Genomic DNA, 26,519 nt, shown 5'->3' with positions numbered 1-26,519 from the left:
TGTGTGTGTGTGTGTGTGTGTGTGTGTGTGTGTGTAGTGAGTGAGTCAGAGTAGCCTGTGTCTTACCATGCACTTGCAGGGTCCCCGACGCCTCGGCTTTGCCCACGCTGTTCTCTGACACGCAGGTGTAAGTGCCCTCATCTTCACCTCTCACCTGGGTCAGACGCAGGCTGTTGTCACTGCGGATCTCAAATCTGAGAAGACATCAAGACACACACACAAAAAAACACTTTTAACACGGTATCGTGTGTGACTAAAAACAGCACAGGTATCTGTTGCTTTACAACTTGAATGAATTCTAGTAAAAGACCCTGAATGTGGAGCTAGGAGTGTGTTTTTTATTGCTAACTAACAGTTGATATAATAGAGGTGACACTATGAGGTTGTCTTTTGACTGGTTAATCTCAAATTGGTGTCAACATCCAAACAAGTGTGAGGGTAAGACAATAACTTGCTTATTAAGGAAGTGTTTATGTTTTGGGGAAAAGCTGCTCATATTCTGCACAAGAAGAGAAATGCTCGAGGAGACAGAAACAGGAACATAAGATCAGTGTGGATCTGAATCCAGCTGACAACAAGGGAGCATTTTTCCTGATTTCCCCGGGGGTGTCATTAAAAGTTTCATCCAATCCTATCACAAAGTGTTAGAAGGGGAGTGGGAGAAAGTCATTGTTTTTTTTTTCTTCTCACAGCAGCACAGATTTAGCCCGCACTAGCTTCATCACTGTAGTCAGATATTCTAACTGTCAGCTGAGAAAGTGCACAAACAATCTGAAAAAAGTCAAGTAACACATTTGACAGCTGTTTACTTAATGTTTAATTTGTTTCCTTCTAACAGGAATGTCCCCCAAAAATACAAAATCTATTTGACTGGAAAGTTCTGTCATTGAGCTGCATAAGTAAAGCTTTAAAGGTCACATATTATTCTCCTCTTCAACCAGTTTAAATAAGTCTCAGAGCTCCTCAAAACATGTGTGTGAAGTTTATTGATCTAAATCCACTCTGATCCTGTATTTGATCATGTCTATAAACCCCTCTATTTCAGCCCTGCTCAGAACAGGCAAACGGCCTGTTCTGAGCAGGGCTGAGCAGGGCTGTGCCTGTACCTTTAAATGCAAATGAGCTGTGTCTGACCACGCCCCCTCTCTGGAAGGGCTTGGGTGTCTCAGGCTTTATCCCTCCATGTCCTATTGTTTAAAGTGAGAAGTCAGACTCGGAGGGCAGAACAAACACCTAGCTGTGGGAGTGTCACCCACCTGGGGGAGGGGTTACTGCCCTTTGTGATGTCATGAAGGGAGAATCTACAAACGGCCTGCCTAAGCACACATTTTCAAAAAAATTGTAGCGGGTAAAAGACGGAGAGGATGGACTTTTCTCATCATTGGGGGGTCTAAAGATAGACTAGGGACACATATCAGTGTCAGAAAAACATTGTAAAGTATATTTTGTGTAATATGTGACCTTTAAGTTCTTTAACAAAGAATAAAATAACACAAGAAGAAATGACATCAGACAATGAATAACTTCCGCAACAGGACATTTGCACCAAAACGTTGCCTATTATTCACATAACGTCTGTAATGTTCATCTTAATAACACAACCTGCCCTACCTTAGCTGGAATAAATCTGGCTCCTGAAATAACTGTGTTGTCACTTAACAGCATGTATTACATGAGAAGAAGGTAACTGATTTGTTGTTGTACCATGACAAAAGCAATCATCATGTCTCCACAGGAGATGTTTATTTCTGTCAATTTTCCATTAATTCAAAACAGTGGGAACACGTCCACTTTCAGAACATGTTCATGTCAGTAGCTCTTCTCATCTCTCTTGACTGAGCGTTTATTAAAACCTTATTGGACGAGGTAGAGATGCAGAAAATTGGGTTGCTTGTTATCAGAAATGTAGTTTATACTGCTAAAAGTAAAAAAGTAACTATTGCACAAAGCACATGTTTTGTTGGTATACTTGGCGGATCTTCCACACAGCACATGGGTGTTGTTTTTCTGTCCTACCTGCCGCGGGGCAGCTCTCCCTCATCTCTCCGCCAGCGGACAGTCGGAGTTGGGTCCCCGTGCACCTCACAGAAGAAGTCCACCGTGTCGTCTGCTAACACCACCTGGTTCACCGGCTGTTTGATGAAGACCGGCCGCTCTGGAATCAGACAGGAAGCAGAGAAGATTCAAATGCTTGTCAGAATCAGAATCGGGGTTTATTGCCAAGTACATTTACACATACAAGGAATTTGACTTGGTGTATTGGTGCTAAACAATTAACAGGGAAATAAAGCAGCACTAGCAACAACTTAAATAATACAGTATAAGAAGCTATTACAATATATAAAATAGATTTGTGATGCTACTTCTTAATTACAGGTAAAAAAAAATGTTGAACTCTAGCGGCAAAATGTAAGACTGCTCTTCATGAGTGCAGTTGGTTGGGATATCCCGGGACAAATAATTCAACCTAATGTCTAACTTTTTTTTATTTTTTATCTCCGATAATGTTTGTAAATCTTGAAATAATGATGGGAATAATGAGTGAAAAGAGGCAAAGAAGGGAGCAATGGAGCAGAAGAGGAGCGAGAGGTGAAGGGTTGGAGGGGATGAAGCATGCTGTGGAAAACTTTGCAGGAAAGATGTGTTGCACCAGAGCTCAGTTTGAGTCTTTATATTTAATCAGAGCCTCTACCAAGAGAAGTAAAAAAGTGCATGATCAACACCTAAAAATCACACTCAGAAATTGATGCTGCATTGTTTTAACGACATATTATAAGAACGAGGATTAAAACTTAAAATAGCATCAGGAGTATTCAAGGAGGTTGCGAGGAGGATGTGTTGGAGGATGTGAAATAAGACTAAGAATAACTAAAGAAAAGGAAGCTTTGCATCATACTGATGTGCTTATACGCCTAATATAGATGAGTAAGTCATACATATTGTAGAATCAATACACCAGGGACATATGTGCAGGGAGATAAATATGCATTGTAAGCTCGTATTAATATCATGATTTTTTTTTTTTTTTTTTGATAGCCAGGGAAATGAGTGCAGATGTGCATTGGCTATTATCTTGGAAATTTCACAGATGGTAGCGATATCAATTTTAATAGAAAGTGTCAGGCCATGCATTCTCAGGAGCCCATGCATTGATAAATTAGCTGTTAGACTGCTGGGTTAAGGTTTACTGTTGCAGCACAGACTGCAGAGGGAGGGAGCAGCTTCTGCAATACGGTGAGGGTCTGAAACGAAAATATCAATTTAAAAATAAAAATCTGTTTCCTGGGATCAATACACACTTTGAGAGTGTTTATAGAGCTGCTCTGCTGGGAGGGGAAAAAAATCAAAGAGTCACGGAGAAGGAAGGAGCAGAGAGGTCAGAGAGCAAAGCAAAGCAAAGAAAGGTCATCTGAAAGGAAACATTGGTCTTCTGCTACAGCATGAGCAGAGGAGAGGAGAACGTGCAGCACAAGAGAATATAGACAGGCAGGAATCAGAGGATACTAACAACCACAGCAGATCTCTAATCAAGGTAACTCACTCCTCATGATTAGTTAAAGGGAATGCTGTTTTTTTTTTTTAACCAGAGCTGAGAGGGAAATGTTGTCCCAGTAGATCGTTTCAGCTTGCAGACATAGAGGGGCTGTAATGGCTGCACTGCGACCTTTCAGGGAACATGGATGTGATCAATGTACTCCCACTAAAAGAGCTCGCTCAAGCCTCTGACAGGATAACACAACATTACAGAATGGGTGCTTAAACAAAGGGATCTTCATGTGTTAAGGTCAGATCTTTATAACTAGATACAACTGTTAGCTACTGTTGTACATCTCTGTCTTCAAAGCAACCAGAGTCCATGTAACAAAAACATGAATCTCTCATGCAGGACATGGATTGTGCTGCTCTACCGCTGCTAAGATTTGTTTTTTTATTGTTTTAGGACTTTGGGCATTTAAACGTTTAGCTCAAGAAACAAATTTGCCGATTTGAGACAAATAACTCTTATATATAATAACTTTTCCTTTTTCCTTCAAGGTAAAAAAATCTGTTTGACAAAAAAATGCTGGAAAGAAATACAAAAACAAAGGGAGTTAGCACAGCAGGAGCTCCTCTAAATTGCATTAAATGAAGTGTTTTGGGTTTTTTTTAAGATGTATTTTTTTGGGGTTTTTAAGCCTTTATTTTGAGATAAGACAGTGAGAGAGAGAGAGAGAGAGAGTGAGAGAGGGGAACGCCATGGGGGAAAGGTGCCACAGGTCGGATTCCAACCCTGGCCACCCGCTCTCAAGGACGTACTAACCGCTAGGCCAATAGCGCCCCGCATTTAATGAAGTTAATCACAACATGTGATGTTGGGGGCCCTAGTGGAAACATCACATGTGGGGATAAATTACAGTACCTTCAAGTTGATTGTGATTGAATGAAATGCAGTAAAATTGACTCACCAAACACCACCAGTTCAGCAGGATCACTGTCTTTCTCTCCCACCATGTTGGTTCCAACACACACATACATGCCAGCATCACTTTTCCTGGTGTTTGAGATCATCAACTTGCCTCCTCGCATCTGAAAATGATGTGAAGAGGGAAGAGGAGAGGAGAGGAGAGGGGAGGAAATGGATGAAATTGGTAAGGAGAGGAGGATGATGGTGAGAAAGATAAGGAGGAGGAGTGGAGCAAAGGTGGGGTTGAAGGAGAAAGAAGACAAATGGAGAACATTTAGAAACAGGATATTGAAGCATGTTAGACGAGAGAAAGGACACTTTGTCATTTTGGTGTGTCACAATAGATGGATCCTCTGCTACAGCAGTTCTTACACTGTTTGACAATGGGTCTAGCTCCAGGCCAATCGCCATAGAAACATCTTCCACAGTTGAGTTTGTAATGAGAAGCTGCATTGATGGATTCTGGCAACTGTGTGAACATACCGTGATATTCTCAACTATTCTCAATTTGCTCTAACATGATTAGTCCACATTGCTTTAAAATGTTAAGTGTATTAGAACCAGGCTGCACGCTGCTTCTGCATTTTGATTGATTGATTTATTGACTGATTGATTCAAGAATTCAATTATACAAATCAGTTCTGTTCAAGCTTTGTCAACCCTGATGGAACTGAACGATTTTTAATCTGAGGCTCCTCATCAATAATCAAAACCCCAAAGTAGTGATTTGTGAGAGGAAGTTGAAAAAGAGGAAGGTCACTCGAGAAATCAAACAAATGTGTTGTGTTATCCAAAAACAATCATTCAAAACCTCTAAGGGTTGCAAACATCTCACTTATTTACACAGCAGAAATAAGCACTCAAATGAAAAACACAACGGTTTTCACCTCCAATTAAGGGGGGAACCGCTCAGTGAACACATTTTTTTCTGCTTCTAATCTTTTTTTTTTTTTTTACTTTGTGATACCTTTGAGCTAAGCACAGTATTTCCAAGTATACGTAAACAATCCATATCCATAGAAAAGAAGTATAGTCAACTTACAGTGATCCTCTCATCTCGGTCATTGACCCGGATGTTGTTTCTCTTCCAGGAGATGGTGGGCTCAGGGTGGCCTCTCGGGGGGATACACTCCATGACGGCCGGCTCACCTGCTGCTACCACCACGTCACTGGGTGTCTGACGGAAATCGTCTCTCAGAACTGGGAAGAGAGGAAAAGCATAGAGGCATGGTTAGATTACTGGTAAACTTCTATGCAGATGATACTGTGTTTTATCTCATAACTACTTCTACTAACATTCTGCTGAAATGTAATTCTGTTGATTGAACCTTTTCTTTTAATTATCCAACCAGGCACATGTAAAACCATTTTTTTATTTTTTTACCAGAGCCAAACCAATACACCTGTCAGCCCTCACCGTTAAGCTGCCATGGGCCTGATGCAATAGTATTGGCATACATGCTTTTACAATATCACACAACTTATAATGCAAAACAAACTATGCTTGGGGGGGATTCAGGAATAGTTTTATCACACAGTTTCTCCAGCAGAGCATCACAGATTATTAGCGATATAAAAATGTTTGAAATTAAGTTATGTGTTTAGACAGAAGGTAGATGATTACGGTTACATACAGCTCCAAAACAAAAAAAACATGAGGAGACTTCTTCAAATTCTCCTTTAATCTGTATCTCGACATGCATAGAAGCCATTCTACTCCATTGCCTGTTGAATTTTAAACCCCGGCACACCTCTTTCTACATAATGAGGTATTGATTAGGCGGTCATCCAACAAGTCATTGAACAAATCTGAGCAGCATGAAGTTTTGCGCAAAGAGTGTCTTAGCATCACCCAACAGCAATGTGAAAGACTGACAGAGAAAACGCCAAGTCATGTGGAGTTTGGAGTTATTCCACCAAAAACTGGTTTCTAAACTTTTCCCAAGTGTTGTCAAAAAATTTGTTTTTTGTTGTCTGAAAAATAACTGCTTCTTTTTTTTCTTTCATTGCGTGTTGCAGTTAAAATACCTAAATACGAATATTTCTTTTGAAGTTGAGAAAATGTTGTAAACAAAAAAAACAGAAATGTGGATATTATGCAAATAATAGAAACAAGACTCAGCAATGCCTTTTTTTTTTGCAGTGGTTTCTTACATTTTTTTCCTGGATGTGTAGTCCTATTGGTGCACAATCATCACAAAGCCAGCTAGCTGCTCTCTCTTTGTTTGGCTGAGTTGAATAACACAAAGCAGAGCAGAGACTTTGCTTTGGTTACTGCATTACTGTAAATACAACACGGTGTGCGAGTGTTTCCCTCTGGACTTCATTGGCTCTCTGTCATGTGTGCAGCATCACAGCACATCAATAATGAATGCTCTAGTGGCTGACTGACACACACACACACACACACACACACACACACACACACACACACACACACACACACACACACACACACACACACACACACACACACACACACACACACACACACACACACACACACAGTAAATGAATTATTCAATCTGACTCACGCACCGTTGGATCACGTGCATAAATACACGTGGAAGTGTTGACAAAACAAGTCAACACTCAAACAAGTACATCAACCAAATCAACTGCAGAGAGCCTCTTTGAATACCAAATAAAGAAAATAACTACCTCTCTCTTTCTGTCTCCCTGGAGCCCATTCATAAAACATTACTCTCAGAGTCAGCCTGCCTATTTTCCTCCAAAATCCATCCCCCTGTAGACGACATATTGTGGCCGTTACCTGAAGGCATCAGGCTTTTCTCTCTCCTCTAAGTCTCCTGAGCTCTGTGACCTCTCAGATTACGGGTTTTGGAAGAGGCTTTTGTAGTCTTGGATGGAGAGCTGACAGGGCCAGTCCACCAGGAAGAGGCCAAAGCCATGCAGGACGTGAAAAAAATTTGCCTCAAGTCAAGCAGCAGCTCTTTCAAAAAAGCACCGGGCGAGTTATCATATTTCTACCCCTCAAGTACTCCACTGAGTCATCTTTGAAGCTAAGGCTATAGATATGAGATTTTGGACATCAAGGAGCTGCTGGATGATTAATTAATGCGAGAGGATCGTTTAAATTATGGCAACCTCATTGATGATATCTATAAGTTATAACAGTCTTAATGACATTCCACTCATGCTCCTGACTCAGATCTCTGCTCAATGTGCTGAGATCTGCAGGGAGACCTCCACAAAGACGAGCAGAGAGACGCTTCATCCCAAACAGTGCACGTCATGTTATAGACAGTGGTGTCCTAATTTGCACTCTTCACAGACATTTGAACACCACGACCAAAAAAGCTGTCGTTTATGCTGTTTTATAATCGTGTATGTATAGCTTTTAAGAATTGTACTAATCTTCTAATTTAAAAAAACATGACAAGTAAGGTTGTCAAAAAAAAAGGTTGCACAAATACATTGGCTATATTTTGGTACTCAAACTTTCCAATGTGTGTGCATGATATTGTTTACATTTTTTGGTAATTAAAAACAAGAGGTTGCCCGATATTGGAAGGCTAGGACTCCTGTGTTTGTTGCCGTGTATCGAAACAGGTATCAGGACTGTTTGATTAGGACCAGGCTGCACGCTTGTTGACTGTTTGACCATTATTCCTTACCTTTCTGGCTGAACTGCAATATGATAACAGCAGAAACATGAGCTGCAGGTAAAACCTTCTAAGTTAAGATCGTTTGACAATACTTAATCCCCAAAACGCCCTGACTGCGGGGCCATACTCTATCAGAGTTAAGGAACTTATGGGTGGGGTACAAGAACTGAACATTTATCCTTGGTGTCAAAATGTTCAATGCTTCAGTACTACTGGATACCATGAGAGAGCACAGCCTAAACCGCACAAATACATTGAAACGCCGCCGATGTATTTCGCAATTTAGACAATTTACAGCAGTTTGGTAATTAATACAGTAAATGACCCAATATCTGGTGCCTGGGAATTGTATTCTCATTGACAAGGTGATTTTGATTTTGACTAGAATCGTATAGTAATATATGGTATTGTGACAAACCTAGTTTAATCTACAGACATTTACAACTGAAGTTCTTTCTAGATGAGTATGATATACTTTAAGGCGATTAACAGTAGTTGTTGTTATTAGTGATGTAGTAACACTGAGTCTTTCCAACCCTATTCAAGACTGACCAAAATCCCAATAACTCCCAGCACAACCAAACATATTTACCGTATCTGATTTATCTTTTTGACGTGTCTCTGGTAACTCAGATTAATGTTTTGTTTACTAGATTTGTATGTACTCTGTGAGTGTATTTCATATTTTCCACTAATAGTATATAACGCAGCAGGTGTAACTGTTTGTCAGTAAACATCTCCCTCAAGTGTTTTGTTCTTGGTATCAATCAATGCTTATAGATCATTGGATCAGTGTATTCTATGAATGCATGTTAATCTTTATCCATTGGGCTGGTCTGCATGTTGTGTTGCATGAGCAATAAACAGCACCAATGTCACCGCCTGGCAGGGGAGGGTCACTGCCTCATCTGATTAATGACACACCTCCACATCATGACAGCAGCGACAGGCCAACAAAGCCCCGGGACATTACCATTATCATCATCACCATATATATCCATGTGTCCGTCCATCCATCCATCCCTGTGAACTCACTTACACTCAGGCTTTTTTTTTTATGCCTCTTTATCTGTAATACCTGAGGTTTGTGTGAGAAATGCTTTGTATCTCAATGTCAGACTGTTCACTTGGAAAGCTCATTTTTCTTGCTGTCAAGATAGCGTGGCGTCCTCTCTGAATGAGGGCGAGCATTTGGAGATAAATCAGCCCCGTTTTGTTTGTAATCAAGGTCACAGGAGACGGGCGCTTCAGTGTTTGAGGATAAAAGGAGGGTTTTTTTTTTTTTTTTTTTCATTTCCTCATTAGCTAACGGAGCCTGTGTGGCCTTTCCACTGATAAAATACAAATCAAGACATTCATTGTTACCTCCTGAACAACTTTGTTGCTTTCTTTCTCTCTCTCTCTCTCTCCGTCTCTGAGAGGGATCAAAATTGCCACTTATGGCTTCAGCAACACCCGTATCACGATGGCCAATTACTTAGCCACGGAGCATTTGGGGCACTCCAAATCCCATTGGTCCCTCCAATCCGGGGATGTTATGCCAGACCGCACCCCTGACCTTATCCATACCTGCTGCTGACATTTCTCCCAATCACTATTCAAGGCTGATTACAGAACCCCGACTAAATTGTTCAAGAACCTGTCCCGTCACGCAAAGCGAGGAGGGAAGTCAGACAGATTGTTGCACCCCGGGTCTGAATTACCATGCCACGGGGTTAAAGGAGCACCGTGATGACCTGTCACACAGCACTCTCAGATCATGGCTCCAGGGGCCCCTGATCTATCCCAGTCTGTCTCTGCAGATCTGAGCGGAAAAGAGGGTATCTAGAAGTTTATTAGGCACTGGCAATTACCCACAAGGCCCTTTGGGGCCCATATTAAGTGGGCGCACTTTGACCTTTTCTTAAAACCCCTTCAACAAAGCCAGAGTAATCCCCACCACTGGGCCTGAATGCTGGGCTTTAATCAGAGCACAGACGCACAGTAACACACACAAGATATATAAGTGCATATATCTGAAATGTAGAAGTCTGGTTGGAATTAAACTCGAAAAAGTAAGCACTTGATATCTACTTTTCACCATCTCTGATACTTGACTAGAGATGAAGGGTATTGAAATATGTACAATACCACAATACCCATTTTTTCTAACACACATGGTTACGCCCTTTTTCTTCACATACCTAAAAAGGCAAAGTCAGTTGTGGTAAATGCGGCGGCAAACAGTCATTGGATTAACTCGATATTCAAAGAGTCATCTCATTGGCCAGTCATTTTAGCAGAAAATACCATTTTGGGGTTGACGTCGATATTTGATTTTAAAGCCTCCATCACCCTTTAACGATGACTCGCTAATTAAATAATGTATCAATAATCAGCAGATTCCTCATCTGTCACAAACTGACTATTATATGTTTTCTGGTTATATCATCTTACACGTGACATCTTAGACTTTTGGTTGCAGATGTTATAATGTTCCTCACCACACTGAATGAAGGGCTTTGATCAGAGCACTGACACAGTAACACACAGTAACACACAGTAACACACAGTAACACACAGTAACACACAGGGTGAGAGATCAGAGCATGTCTGACATGTCTGTTTGGAATGAAACCATGAGAAGTGGCTTTAAGATTTCTTGTGGAAGCTGTTAAGATCCTCAGTCAAGCATCACTGTTTGTTCCTCTAAGGCTGCTATATTCATTACCTCTTACATTTATTGTGTTAGCTTCTTAAATGTATTTTGTCTTTTTTTGCCTTGCTGAATCCAATCGACCTTCAGGGACAAATAAAGTTGAAGTTGAAGTTAGTATCCAGATTTTACCACCTCTTATGCAAATAACTAGAAGCAAACAATATGAAATATATACAAATTCAGATGTGTCTAACCCAAAGGCTACACCTTTTTACTGAGGTAACTTAAAGGGAATTAGACAGTCATGGTTAATGTTGAGGTTCACAGTTGTTGAATACAGGTTTTAAATATTAAAGAGATATGAAATGGTCTTCTTGTTGATATGTTATGATTAAATCTGCTTAAATCTACTTTTGGGATTAATGCAAATATTATAATTTAAAAGCTGAAACTGCTGACATGACAATGCATACCCCTTACAGTTATTTGTCAGCCTAAAGGTTGAACATTTTCAGGGTCTTTAATGTTTTTATTTGAGGATTTTATGCTTTTTTCACATTGTGCTGTTTCAAATTGCAATTATTTCCTTTTCATAAAACATATTTTATGAAGAAAAAAAAATCCCAACATTGGTTTTTCCTTCACATTATTAGAAATCTTTTCAGACTTTTATTGAATGATGCAAAACGATGCATCATGAGAGACCTTTCTTTGCCTTGATCACATCATTTGCATGACGTTAATCAAAAATAAGATCGTTGGGTTTTCCGTTGCAGCGTGATTCAGATTTCTGTCAGCCTGTATCTTACCACAATGGCAAACACATTAGTCACCCTAACAACAACAAATGACTCCCATCTGCATGTAGCATTAATCGGCGCGTGATGCTCAGTACACTGATGGATGTGTGAATTGCAAATTACATGAATCATTACAGAAATTAGAAAATCTCCGCAGAATCTAATCTATTCTGTGCATGTATGGCAGTCATATTCATCTGGGACCCTCGAAGACTTTCTGTGATTTACCACAAGTGTAAAGAATCAGGACCCTGCTGTATCTCAGGGCGTTATTTGAGCATTTAATTGGACATAAAAAAACACCTTTGGGGAGAGCTCGGGCTCACTTTTAATTAAATGGCTTTATCGCTGTTGTTAATGTTCCAAAGACTGCATGTGTGTGTGTGTGTGTGTGTGTGTGTGTGTGTGTGTGTGTGTGTGTGTGTGTGTGTGTGTGTGACAGCACCCCCTTTAGAATAAATATTCAGATGGCAGAGAGAGAGATGACGGATTGGTCCCACTGCTGTCAGAGCAAACAGAGGGATAGAAGGAGGAGAAATCATGGAAAGCATCCTCAGGTTCACGCTCTTTTGTCGGGGACTGAGCTGGTCGTCTGTTCATGCTATCAGCTGACATCTCGCCCTGACATGCAGCAATACGCTCTGGTGTGACCTCTGGACTGAGCATGAGATGTGGACATAGCCTCTGGGTTTAAAAAGGGAAGCCGACATTGATGCAGCTGTGAAACTGCATTCTTGTTAATGGCCAGCAGGGGGATGGTTTTACTAGTGAGTAGTGTGAAAGCAGACGACAAAATGAGACAATAACTTCTTAGTTGATTTTTCTGCTCAGTTAACATTTTCCTAATACGTTTATTTTCCCTAAGCGCTAGTTTTAAGTCTCATTTAAAACGGAATAATGCTGATTTTATTCATTTTGGTCCCATTTAGAGGGAAAAAAACACAGAGCGGGGAACACAGTGGCTACATGTGTTCCAAAAGTTGCTACAACAGCGAACTAGACAAAAATGTCTTGTTAAGTGTTCAATTGTACTAAAAGACACTCTTAGGACTCATTTTATTAGTAGGTCAATTTTATTTACAGCCTTTTTTTTTGCTAGTCATTATTAGCATTATTAGCATTAGCCCAACGTAAACCACACTAAGAATAAAGGGAATACCTGATGCATTGTGCAAACAGAGCAAACACTACCAGCTGATGGTTTAGTGTTTTATAATGTCAAGATCTCCAAACACTTTTTTTCTCTTTCCCAAATATGGCTACTTCTGGCTCCAAATTGCTAACCTCAAGGCTTTAAAACATTCTAAAATATGGGTGACATTATGGTGGCTATATACATTTACACACATGCAAAAAAACACAACCGGTCTTTATTTGTATAGCGCCCATTCGTAAAAATGTACATCAAGACACTTTACAAAAAGCAGGTCTTGACCCAAGACCCACAAAGAATCCACCATGAGCACAGCACTTAGTACAGTGGAAAGGTTTAAAGCCCCTTTAACAGGCAGACGACTCGGGCAGAACTAGACTCCAGTTGAACAGCCATCTGTTGAGACTGTTGGGCTAACAGAAACAAAGATGTTTGCCCTGATACATATATCATTCTTATCCTTTCATCAACCCTGATTAGATGTAGACGTAAACATCATTTCTCCTCTCTCTATATGTGTAGCCTGTTCTCCAGTGAAATATTAGTCCAGGCCTTTGGGACCCACTGCTGGGACCTCCATCAGGAGCCACCCTCCATCAGCCACTCTCATTATCCAGAGTGGACCCCCCTCAGATCACTATCAACCACCATGACTCTGCTCGCACAGGATATTGGTGTGTGTTTCAGTGGTGACGGGTGGGTCTGCAGAGGATGGAGGGGAGGTGGGAATCTCACAGTTGGAGACAGATGTCGGCGCTGCTTCTGAGCACCCATCGCCTCCCAACCTCACCCAATGCAAACACAGACATTGGGCACAGCAGCTGTAGCAGCAAATAAAGCGACACACTGTCTGCATCCAATATATGACTAGCTCAGTCCAATATATATGCTAGCTCAAGATTTTACCAACCCCCGCCTCCCCGCAAAAAAAAAAACACTCACAAAGTCAAGAAGTCCTTACATTTTCTTAATCAACATTTTCCAACTGCTGACCTAAAGTGCCACTCCTCTAAAAAATGACTTGCTTCAAAAAGTAATTCCATTTATCTTCAAGGTGCTGCTGTCATTTGGCTCTTTGGCCTGAGAGTATTTTATGGCCCTGGGTAAATGACATAACATGGTTTAGCTCTCTGGAAATGCTTATATAGCCGACAGCGAAATGGACCCGGCGCTAAAGCTGAATGAATGGGACTCACAGCAGCGCTAAGGCATTTCAATTACTCCTTCCATGAGTCCAGAGGGGTCACCTTCTTTTTCCTCCCAAGCGTTACCGCCTGCCCTACACTTCAAGCACACAATCACACACACACACACACACACACACACACACACACACACACACACACACACACACACACACACACACACACACACACACACACACACACACACACACACACACACACACACACACACACACACACACACACACACACAACCTGTTCATCAACGTCTGATGCATTTTACTCTCAAATCTACTCCCTCTATTATTTTCCTTTGTCCCTTAGCGGGTCAGCTGCAGGAGCCATTTAGGCCACCATCGCTGCTGCTGCTTAGTCCCCCTAAGCTGAGTCCATTTAGCAGCCGCAACAGCTGACCCCCTACCCCACCCACCGTCTTTACCCAGAGACCCCCACCCATGTCACAAGTAACCTGGGCTGATAGCTAAAAAAGCAGCTGGTCCAACGAGCCATGATGGAAAGAGCATGAAATATGTTTTTCATGCATAGCTGCAAATAATTTGACCATTTTTTTTTTTTTTGCACAATTAGAGCCTGTGTCCACTAACTCAGTATTTTGCACTGGCAGAGCCTATTTTCTATATAAAGTCAATTAAGTTCAGTGGTTTGGTCCTCAGCATCTTCAGGCATAAAAAGTGGAGATGCTTATATATAAGGGCTATTTTTTATCCAGATCCAAAAGAAGTGCTACATTTGCAACCATATGTATTTTGGGATTTTCACTCTTTAATCATTATCGTATTTGTCCAAAAAAATGCATATTAGTTAGTTGATTTTTTAAACTTGAGCATTTGCCCAATAACTCAGCAGTGAAAATCATTAGCATGTGAAAGCCTCAGGTTTTTTTGTTTTTTTTTCAGAGCAAACCTTGGGAAAAGCAATTATTAACCACTGGCCTTGGATAACACTGAAATGTAATCCCCAAGTCACTGTGATGCATTAGAGGCAGAACATAAGCCTGTTATTAGCAAAGATAAACCTGTTTTTACATCATAATCAAATGACAAACCAAGGAAAATTACATTCCATTTAATATTGATGTCATCCTCTGGTATTGTTTATGAGGCTTGATTGAATAATAAAATGTTTCGTCTCTGTTGCTTCATGAATCAAGAAATTGAATCAAGAGAATAAATATGACAAGCACCCCATCACCCCCCCGTGATACTGACAAAAAAAATAGATGAGGTTATCTGTCAGGGTGCAACGTTTCACAGCTTTTTAAGCACTCGTAAATGCCGGGCCTGGCCCCTCCACAGTGTCTTGTCACACCCAGACGTGTTGGAAGGGGGGTGGGGTACGGATGGATGAGGAGCAGGCAGAAGGGATGGGTGGGGGTGATTCTTGGCAGTGGTTCAGTCTGAAGCCAATATGACCGTGGGCAGGAGGCACTCATTAGCAGCCACACAGACTCTTACAGGGAAGAGGGGTGCTCATATGGGTGTGTGTGTGTGCACATGTGTGTGTGTGTTATAATGAAGCACATGGCCCGTTACATTCTGAGGACAAAGGTGGAGGATGATCGGGCCAACTAGAAGGCAGCCTGTTAGCATGGACCAATAATCATGTGACAGCAAGATTACAGGTTTAAGCTGCTTCATGCTTTCATGGGAATGTGTGAAGCATAGATGTGGGAAAAATGATGCTTGTTAAGCTACAATAAACACTGGAATGTATGGAGTTTCACATGTTGTGAAGTATAGTGTATGATACCAATGCAAATATGTCATTAAATTAGAGGAATTCAGCTGATGAAATCAGACATTTGATAGCAGTATGATAGTTATTGGGTATTAGGCCCCTTTCAAAACCAACATTACAACATGCTGCCAGTTTCAAACAGTAGAGCAACAAATGCATGACAGGACAAAGTGTGAAACAGATTACTTTTTAACAGCTTCTTTAAATTGTCAACTGGTAGAGTGGTAGAGTGGGAGAGTTACAAAGTTACAGTTATTTGAATTTGAAGAAAGTTATAGGTGCGTATCGCAAGATAAAAATGACCACATATACCCTTAAATCATCTAATTAAGGGGAAGGAAGTATAAGGAGAAAAGAAGAGGAGCAAGGATTGAGCCCTGGGGTACACCAAGCCGAGCTACATAAAGTAATACTTCTTTCAATCCCAATAAGGAGTGCTACATTTTGTGACTTTGGTATAGAACCCCAAAATTGTATTTATTTGACTCAAATGATGGATTAAACCATGAACTGAAAGTGCAGACCACCATAGACCCATACATACATGGGAGAAACTCTGGGACATGAAACAAAATCCTGGTGGTGTTGAAAGGTGAATTAACTTTTTTGGAGGCTACCATGTGTTGGCTCCAGAATTCCAAGAGGGTTAAGCTTATGAGCAGCACTGGATACCTGCAAGTAGGCTAACTCTTCCCTAAACCTTCACTCTCACAGTCCCACTGTAAGGGTCAAACATTCAGGTTTCCCTTAAAGTGTACAGTCTGGATTTTTTGAAGGGATGACTTAAACATGTGAAATCCAACATGATCTAATATTCATAATTCCAGTTAACCTCTTGCATTAGAACTAAATCTATCTACCAAAAGGGCACATCATTTCATGCACTGGCTGAGTGTTTGGCACTACTTGCATTTCATGCTCTGGAGAAGTGTCCAATAATAACAGAATTCCTATGGATTCTGGTCGGCGCCCAAGATTTTGTTATTACTTTGCAGGAAGAAATGAGGGCAAAGCAAGCGGCTGCCAAAATTTGTGTATTTCTCCGGAACGCACCATCAGGCATTCAAGTGAGTTATGTGTGAAGATTCATCTGGTTTGTCCTGATAGATCCATCAAGTAAAATAAAGTTAAAGATGAAATATTAATGGTACTTTTGAATTGATTAATGATCACTGAGGAGTGCATGACCTTCCAGTGTTGAGCCTCTCATTGTACATTTGTGTTTAGAAAGCTATCAAAGATCTCTCCACCATCAAAAACACACATTAGAAATGGCCTTAGGCACTTCAGGCTCATTTGATCAAAATATCCATACTTCAAATAAAGGGGGTATTAAAACACTACTTGGCAGCGAATTCTTCTCAAGTCTAATCTCCTTTGTCTCCCATTAACCTTTGTGCATGCAGACCGATAAAGCCGATCTATTGTAAACACAAATGAGTGTACATTCACACACACACACACCAACCCTCAGACAAACTTCTCCTCGTCTGCGTGTAAATCCTTCCAATCTCCCAGCTTGGGGAGTGTTCACCTATGTGTGTCTCAGCCGCAGGTTCCCATCCCATTTCTGAGCTGGTGGTGCTGCTGCTCCGACTGTGCTCACCCACCCAGCAACCTTGAGGTTAATCCACCGCAAACCTCCTCTGGCATGCCACGCCGGCCCTGTGTGTGTGTGTGTGTGTGTGTGTGTGTGTGTGTGTGTGTGTGTGTGAGAGAGACAGTCCATGTGCTTTTCTGCCAGTTTTTCATCTATGTGTTTCATCTCTGCAATTCCTGATGGGATACACACACGACTCCTCCAACCTCTGAAGACCTGCAGACCAAAACCCAGCAGAGTATGGACTCTGTAATACTCTGGGTATTAAAAAAGCAACACTGCGGCTCCCCAGCTCCCGGATTTTTCCTCCAAGAAAGTGAAAGTAGTTCTGAATCCAACCCAGAAATGTGTAACCTGAATTAGATTCAGCTGTTCAATATGAGGTGCTGAATAATCATTCCTCTTCTATTTCCAGTTCATATGTAAGTCCAACATCAGCCAGCTAGAGTCTCATATTTACCAGTAAGAGCCATACTTTCTTACTGCTTCAAGTGAAATGACTGTTGATTTAACGATGGTAAATTGAAGCGAATGAGCTAGTAAGCTAACGTTAGCAGCAGTTGGGCTTGAAGATCCAGAAGCCCTGCCAATGACCCCGAGAGAGACGCAGATTTTTCATCTTGTAAGGGATTTATTCAGTGTTTTTATCTTTGTTTGAAATACCATCCCAGTAATAATGCTTATGAACTGAAAGAATCCTGACCCGAAAACAAGATGAGCATCTACAAAAAGGGTCAAAAAGTCTGCAGCCCTTGTTCACCTTACGGCGGCCTAAGGGCATCAGATAAACAATATTTTTTCAACATTTTTTAAAATATATTTTAGTGGTTCTAAAGCCAGAGTCTCTTTGGAGATAATTCAGCCCCCCCCCCGTATAAATAAAGGGTCACTGCAAATATGTGTTTCATGAAGATGAAAGTCTGACATGCTGCCTTCACAGCTGTGTACGTTCATGCACAAAACAGAGATTACAGTCGACTGGACCCATGATTTTATTCTTAAACTTAAGGAGGCAGCCCTATTAAGACATATCAGATAATGTGATAAGATAGACCTCCGTGGTTGGCTCCAAAATAATTCACCCTGCTGACGTATCCTCGGGCAAGACGATGATTTGTCTCCGTCAACGCTGTCGCGTAGCTGACCCTGACTTCTGACCTACTGCAGCGGACAGTGTGGATCGATGCTATCACATTATCAAAACGCGGTGTTTAAGATTTATTTCTCCCTCCCCTTAGTCTCTCAATAGAAACATATTATAAAGATTGAAGGCTGTGAACCCCCAAGGAGTCAGGACGTGTTAGATGGAGTACAGTGAAGGTGAACGGCTGTTTCATGTTCACATGTCAAATCCATCATCTTAATGAAGCTGTGAGCTTATCTCTTCACAAGTGGAGGATTTCAGAACAAACATTTATACATTTCATGACCAAAGCGATGCACTTAAGTTACTTGTGTCATAAATCTCATGATGCCGTTGTGTTGAAGTTGCTTGCACGAGTCTCCTCTCTGATCGAAACAGGCACATGCCCTTCAGGGAGCATACAAGAGATGCTTCTGAAAGCCCTCATGCTCTTTGTTTCTAACGCAAATATATGCTGTAAATGACAGAGATAGAGACATACCACATCTCTTCATGAAATATTCAAACTGTTTGACAATACTTAATTCCGCACGAGTGGCTGCCCACTCCTAAAAAATGCTGAATAAATAATCAGGTGAATCTGTTTGTGTCTGATTGACAGGCTGGCAAAAACAGCTTATGCCCCTTTGTAAAAAGAAAGATCCGTCACACACCAAAAAAAAAAACACATGCACACTTTGAAGTGGAATTTAAAGGAACATTTTTGCTTAAATTGGAAATGTGCCATGTCTTTAGAAACTGAGAAAAAGAGGAGATGAAACAGCATTTGGATGGGAGTTGTTTGGCAAGAAAAAAGCCAGTAGAGAGATTCAGAGAAAAAATAATCTGGACTGCATGCTAAAAAGGGAGGAGAGGAATGGAGGGGGGGAAGGGGGTTTGCAAACCTGAACATCCATACGTGCACTTAATTGTTTGTAATTGAAGCCATATGTTCGACAGTATGATGTGTCATATGGATTATAAAGTGTGGAGGGCTGCCAGGGTAAGGATTAGAGGATATCTCCCTATGCAACATTGATTGTGTATTCTTAAGATATTCTAGAGATATTTATATTAATATTATGTGTTATGTATTTTGGTATACTTTTAAATTGTGTATGTATATCCTGGTTGTTGGGTTAATTTGTCTTTAAAGGTATATATTTATTCAGTCTGACTGTACATTTAATGTGTATGGATAACCCGCTGTTGCATTACTATAATTCCCTAAAATGATAGATCTACTTATCTATTGACCCATCCATCCATCCATCCATCCATCTATCAATCCATCCATCCATCCATCCATCCATCCGGCTATCATGGTCGGCTGGTGTTAAGCGTCAAACACAAAGAAGTAAAGTGGAAGTAATGTATGCATGTCATTGCTAAGGAGAGCTGAACAAAACAACAACAAACCTCCTCCCCGCCTCTGCCCACCCCTCCACCAATCGACCATTAACACCCACCCCAGGACCCCGAGGGCCCCCTACAACAATACCATTTGGAGGTGGTCAGACTCCTGTGTGTGTGGTCAGCTAATAAAGCAATTGTCTGGCCCTGAAAAGAGGATTACTATAATCTAGTAATGGCTGGCATTGTGCGGCCTATAGTAGCGGGGTAAGAGGGTCACTGAGAATCGCTGAGAAGCCCATTGTGAGACACCCCCCCCCCCCCCCCCCCAACCTTCCAATCGCCTGCCCTCGGACTGCCCCCAGCTGACCCTCCGGTCCAACCAAGGCTACTGTAGTTCACCCATCTGGAACACCAGAAACACTGTTTAACCCGACCTCGAGGGGAGCAGGTCGGAGAAGGCGACTGAAGACAATGAGTGCCGCCACCCAAAACTCACACATTCACACAGACTATCAATTATTGACCACATTAAAGAACCGCAGTCTGACAATGAAGCAGTTCAAGGGACGCTTTAACAGGCGGATCTAGACTTTGTTTAAACCCTCTAGTACTACGTCATGAAGCCCACTCCCCGACTGCTCTGGCAAAAAAAGTACTGAGTTGTAAATTAAGGCATTTCCTAGTACAATGTTTTATAATGTCAAAACTCATGATCATTGGGAAGGAATGTGGGGATATATATATATATATATGTTCAGTCTAAATGTATTAAAAATCCAGATGAAGTCTTTCACAATCTATTTATTCAGTATTATGCTACTGGTTCACCCAAGAATAACAGCTGAATAATATTTCATATTGGTAAACGGCCTTGTAATAGGAAGAAGAATAATGCCTTTTTTTCCACAATGCGTCCTGATTGATTGTTATGCACTTAAAAAAAACTGGAGTTGTGTAGTTACCGTGTCACAGTTGCCACAAGTTGTGGCATCTCACAGACCATTATTACTTCCAGTTTAACTCTATTCTCAAAATAAACAACAAAGCCGAGGAAATTGCATGACTTTACCGTACTTAATGCTTAACCCACTCACCTATACCTTTTGTAATGTATCTTTACCAGCCCAGCTCTTTGGATTTCTTATCAACCCAGAGCTGTTTCCAAGCTCAATGGTTGCTTATTGTTGGTTTCCTTAGTAGTCTGTTCAGTTTGCAGTTAGTAGAGGTGCCACAACTCTCCAAATCCAGTTTTTAAATAAAAAATCACAACTTGATTTGATGTAGATTGAAAATTGTTCTCCATATTTGATGTGTTTTGGTGACTTGTGGTAGTGTCATGTTCCATCGCTTAATAACTGGAGGTTCTCTGTCGACTACATGATTGTTCATATCGTAAAAACTCAGAGTTTAGAGAAAGGAAAAATGTTTCCACACCATGCACTTCAGGAAAGCAGGAGTGTTTTTCAGTTCTTTGTAACATGTTTTAGGTTGTCTCTCCATTGACTAGGACTCAGCAGTTGCAAAGTAGTCTCTGAAAAGGGCAGCTGCAGGCTACTAGTGCTGTGTGGTCTCTGAAGTGTGAGTGTGGATGGACAAATAAACAAAGTGTCAAACAAAGTGTGACAACTGACAATCATGCTTCAGCTTTATTGATTGAATTTGAGATCTCATTAGGGTAGGATTTAAACTCTTCTGTTTTTCTGTGCTCTGAGCTGGAAAGCTAATAGCTGAATTAAGAGCAAGAAAAACCTTAAACAACAGTTGCTTCTGAACAGATTTCTGAAAACTCTCAGCATCTTGAAAGTGCTGTCAATTTTCTCAGCAGGGTATCTTGTTATTTGCACACACACGACACACACACGGCCCTGTCATTCTCTTCATGTGTTCAGTTTGATTGTCGGGGTCTGAAAATGTCTACTTTCCCTGCTGGTGTCTGAGAGGTGAGGAAGGTGAGATCAGCATCTTCCTATCGCACACGAGATGACAGATGCCCCCTCCTCAGCTGTCCATGTCTGCTAACACGACCGATAGTGGGCTTACAATGAATGCTGCAACTCTGTTTTTTTGTCGAACACTGCCAATGTGTTCACATAGCTCGAGCAGATGGTCCCACCTTGTATCCTGCCTCGTGCCCAGCACACTTCTTACCCATGCCCCTGCACTGTGAAGGGGGGAGCGGAGGGTGCGACAGGGGGGAGGGAAGAGCAACAGTTCCAATTTTCCACCCTGTCAACAAACTCCAAAAACAGATGGATCTTGGAGCTGAAATCCATTTAGCTCCACTTGAATGACTTAAGCCCCTGCTCGCTGACCTTTCCTAACTCTGAGGTGGGAGCGTGTCTTAAGGAGAAATGAATCTTGTACAAATACACACGAGTGGAAATCAATAAGCATTTTCCACAGCTGTTCGCCCTCGTATTTACCATTTGCAGACGGGTCAAATATACCTAAATCCCCCTGTAACGCCTTTTCTAAAGCTTTCAACAGGTTTCTATTCAACCACAACAAACTCAAAGGTGAATACCTCTGACCACAGAGAAGTTTCACACATTGATTAAAATGAGAATCTGCTTGGGAAACACACCCCATAAGATGTTTTCAACCTATGAACTGGAAAGAATAAACAGGTACAACTGTGACCTAAGTGACAAGCAGACTCACTAAAGTACATCCAACAAGGCTGAGATCACAGATAAGGTAATCTCTATTGTTAAACATGCTCTCATTGCTCAAGAGGATGCTCTTGGTATGACAGACCTTGACATGCATGGAGGAACATAAGCTGCTTATTGAAATGCAGAAGGTGACTCGTGTCGAATACCATAATGCTAATTTAACATTTACCACCAGTGATTTGGAATAGACTGATATTATCTGTCACTCAAATATTGATTTTCTATCAAGGTTTTAGAAGGTGTTGCGTTAGAGCTGAAAACATGGCTTTAAATGTCTCTGAACAGAAATTAAACCGTGCTTTTTAAACTTGATTCAAGGCTTAGGAAGGGACAGTTACGAAGAAAAATAAGAAGGTTGAGTGTATAGGTATTACAGTATGTTGTATATCTTGGAAAAGAAAAAAAATGGAAAAGGGGAAGGGTTTGAAGAAGATGTACACTTAGGAAAGCTATTAAAGTATAATCAAAATCAAAGTCTATAAACATTCAGACGGTTCTTAATTTATTTAAATAAGGGCAGGTGATGTTAATCATTTGCATCAGTGATGTTTCAAAGGTTTTTCATTCATATATCGTCCAATCAGTGGCAATGATTCTTCTTGTACCCACAAGGCCGACAGACCCAATCTTTTGCATGAAATACGACTTTTATTACCAAGATAATTAAAAACACATAACTTGGGATTTAAAGGGATGCTCTCTTGAATAATTAGAGTTAGAGTTCATGCTTCCAAAGAGGTTCCAATTGCAACCAAATCAAATTAATTGGTGTACCAAAGATTTCGCTTGAGGGTAACCATGAGAATTTGTCCATCTACTATAATGATTTGTCCTGCAAGCGAGGAACTGTTAAATATGCAGAGAAGGTTTCCAACTTAGAATGACTTACCTAGTCCCTTAATGAACTGTCCAGTAATTAAAATGACCTTGCTAAAAGCTAGAATTGATTAAACAACAACTAGAATGAGATTCCCACCAACTGGAACTCCAACTTTGCTTTGTGTTTTTAATAGTTTAATCCTCATGTTTTTAACATCGGAGCACTTTGACATTTCTTTCAAACGTAAAGTGCAAAATAGATAAAAATGTATCATTGCTATTATCATTGACTGGTTGTCTTGTGACTTGATGCATCTTTTCAATTCCTAGAACAACTTAGTCACAGGCCTCTTCTTTCAAGGTGATCTATTATACTCACTTTCAACATTTATTACGTCAGTCTGGGACACCCCATTGAGTAGGGTTGCGAGATGTGTAGCTCAAAAACCTACTTATTTATCTTTCCTCTGATTGGCCAGCTCTGTTTGCAGTCACAGGGAAATTTGAGGGAGCTTTCGGGTGATCGTGTCCTTGAACCCATTGACGTCAGGTTCTAGCCAAGTCTTGCTAAGTTCTCATACATCTCGTTCAGAGAAGCAGGAAACCATGTTCAGGGATTACGCCAACAACTGTGTGTCTTTGCCGAGGTTTAGTATGGACGTCCAACATTGTAACAGTATGTATTGAAATATGGATTGTGTCTTGGCCAGGACACTCTTGAAAATGAGATTCTTAATCTCAATGAGGTTCTCCTGGTTAAATAAATGTAAATAAATAAATATGGATGAGTAGATCTCCTTTAAGCTGCCCGTATTGACACCAATGAATTTGACCAATTGGTGCAGTCCTTAAGCTACTGTAACTGAGCTGTGTGTTCACACATGAAGCTATAAACCCTAAATTGCCGTTCAATAAGCACAATCAAACCCCATACCACAACTGATTGGTACATTAAGGACAACATATTGTACCAATACCACCATAACTACAATAATGGTCAGTTTGATGCTTAGAAAAGCTCATTTTGGTGGCTTACATTCACTCATACACTAATTGTATTGCTCTGTAAACTGCTCCTTCCTCTGTGTTTCTTTTATACCCTCCTGTTTATCTGTTCAGTAATGGCGCTCTGATTGCGTTCGATTGATTCGTTTGAACCACGTATTGATCCGGTTGGCCTCTCCCGCTCACTGTCTGTCATTAATGATGCCTCCATGTATCTCTCACCCTCTTTCCCTGCTTCTCTTGTTATTTGTGATGAATTGATGGATTCGTTCTGAGCTCTCCTATCTGCTGATTTTAGCTCCTCGTTCCAACATATCTGCCATTTGCCATCTTGTTCCTTTGCTGCCACTTCTCATCATGTTGTAGTTTTGTCTTTTGTTCTTTCTCTGCTGATTCCATTACTGCCCGTGCCATCTTATATCTTCTACAGGTGCAACTTTATCAGTCCATCTAAATAAACAGCTGCAGGAACAAGAGGTTCACCCGTGCCTACATTCCAATTTTTGCTAATTGCGATGTCATTTCTTGAAGAAGAGTGATTTCACCTTTTTCACACGTCTAGAAGGTAGAAGGTCATGTTAATAAATAAGATATAAATTATGAGGACAATTTTGAAATGGTATCACATAAAAACACAAAATCTGACATCACAAACTCAAAAGACAGATGCCTTAGCTTTGCTTGTTGTAAAAAGAATGAAGGCTCCAGCTGTTATAGTTATGTATAAGTTATGTTATCTGAAATCATTTCAAACTGTACTATGCAAATAACAATCTCCTGTGTGTGCTGGTGTGATGTCTGTCTCAATCATTTCAACAAGACCTCTGCAGACGGTTGAGTCTTTCAATGCTGTAACAAACAAACTGCATGCAAACACACAAAATTCATGTGAACTACAATGAAGCAGACTCACCTGAAAAGCAGTTGTTTGCTCCTCTTACACACAGGTGCACACTATCTCTGCTGCGATCTTTCCATTTCCAGTTCGTCCAAACTAGAATCTACCGTGTGGTGCCTTTGTGTCTGATAAGCTCTGAAACTGCCTCATATTTCTTCCTCTTAATTCCTTTCCTGAAGCAAATCACCAACACCATACAGCCTCTTGTGTAGCTTTGCTGGAGGGCAACTATTGGCCTCAATGAGCACAAAGACCGGGGGGGTCATTTGCATCCATGACAAATGACTCTCCATTAATTTAATAGTCTAACACTTTGGCAAAAACACATCCACATAACCCAAACTCACTGCTGATTTCAAAATAAAATTAACTAATCCTTAGATTGTATGTGCTTAAATGAAATGGAAATATAGCAAATGGCTTAAATTGGATCTGTTGTCAGTCTTAAGTCTACATTTAAATGATCAAAAACTAAATATGTTTCATTTTTAGATCTCATTTACAACATCTGGGATCATGATAATCCCTTGTGTGGAGTGCCGATGGGTTAGCGGTTATGTTGTGTGCCCCATGTACAGTGGCTATAGTCCATGTTGCAGCAGCCATGGGTTTGAAACCAACCTCACCCCTTTTCTGCATGTCATCCCTCATACTCCCTCCCCCTACCATTTCCTGTCTCTCTTCAGCTGTCCTGTCCAATGGAAGCAAAACTGACAAAAAATATCTTAAAAATCCACGGTGCATTCAGCCAATTATTGAGGTGGAGCATCTAAGAATGAATTCAGTTCAATACAACCCTTATTTACACCAATCTCCAATTTTGACCAGTAATCAATCATGGGTTTAGGATAAAAAAACATACATAAACAATGGCAAGAGCCCACAGTGATGTCATTCAATTGTTTCTTTTATATAAAGACCCAAAAAACTATCCATGAACCATCACAGCTGACAAAGAAAAACAGAAACTCAGTACACTCAAGAAACTGGAATTGTTGTATTGTTTGAAAAAATTACTATATCTGATCTGTTGTCAAATTTGTCTTTTGATCGACTAATTATTTCCGATCTTTGTGACACAACAAACAGCAGTCCTCAGAGCTGAATCACCAGTCTGACACGGCCTTTAAAACTCAAGCTACAACAATTGGGGTCTTTATTGTTCTCGACTGTCGTTAAACTGACGGGTGGGGGGGAGCTCTTCCTCACACCACCTGTTGTCAACGCCTCACCCAACCCCACCCCCCCCTCTTCCTTCTGCTTTTGTCCCCCCTGACCCTCTATGACACGCACACACAAACACTGGTCACACTCGCCTGTAGCACGGTCTAATTAATTCGTGTGTGTATCCTCCGGGAGAGGGTTTGGCTGCTGGTCTGGCTCAGTGACCAGCAGACGGTCGGATCATACAGAGGGGGTTAAGCCAGGGGCCCGTGG

General features: G+C 40.9%; 1 protein-coding gene across 5 annotated transcripts in view; it reads right to left on the bottom strand.

Moving 5' to 3' along the window:
- robo3 (roundabout, axon guidance receptor, homolog 3 (Drosophila)) overlaps positions 1–26,519 on the bottom strand; it is a 194,282-nt gene that overhangs the window by 53,447 nt on the left and 114,316 nt on the right. For all 5 annotated transcript variants that reach the window (XM_061056027.1, XM_061056028.1, XM_061056029.1 and 2 more), the window contains exons 3-6: positions 5,487–5,644; positions 4,446–4,566; positions 2,017–2,155; positions 67–194 (exon numbers count right to left, since the gene is read on the bottom strand). In XM_061056027.1, the coding sequence (XP_060912010.1) occupies positions 67–194; positions 2,017–2,155; positions 4,446–4,566; positions 5,487–5,644 (546 nt within the window). The remainder of the gene's footprint in view (positions 1–66; positions 195–2,016; positions 2,156–4,445; positions 4,567–5,486; positions 5,645–26,519) is intronic.

The sequence above is a fragment of the Labrus mixtus genome, chromosome 14 (assembly GCF_963584025.1).
Source record: "Labrus mixtus chromosome 14, fLabMix1.1, whole genome shotgun sequence".
NCBI classification, from domain to species: Eukaryota; Metazoa; Chordata; class Actinopteri; order Labriformes; family Labridae; genus Labrus; species Labrus mixtus.
This window is presented reverse-complemented; position numbering and strand designations above follow the sequence as displayed.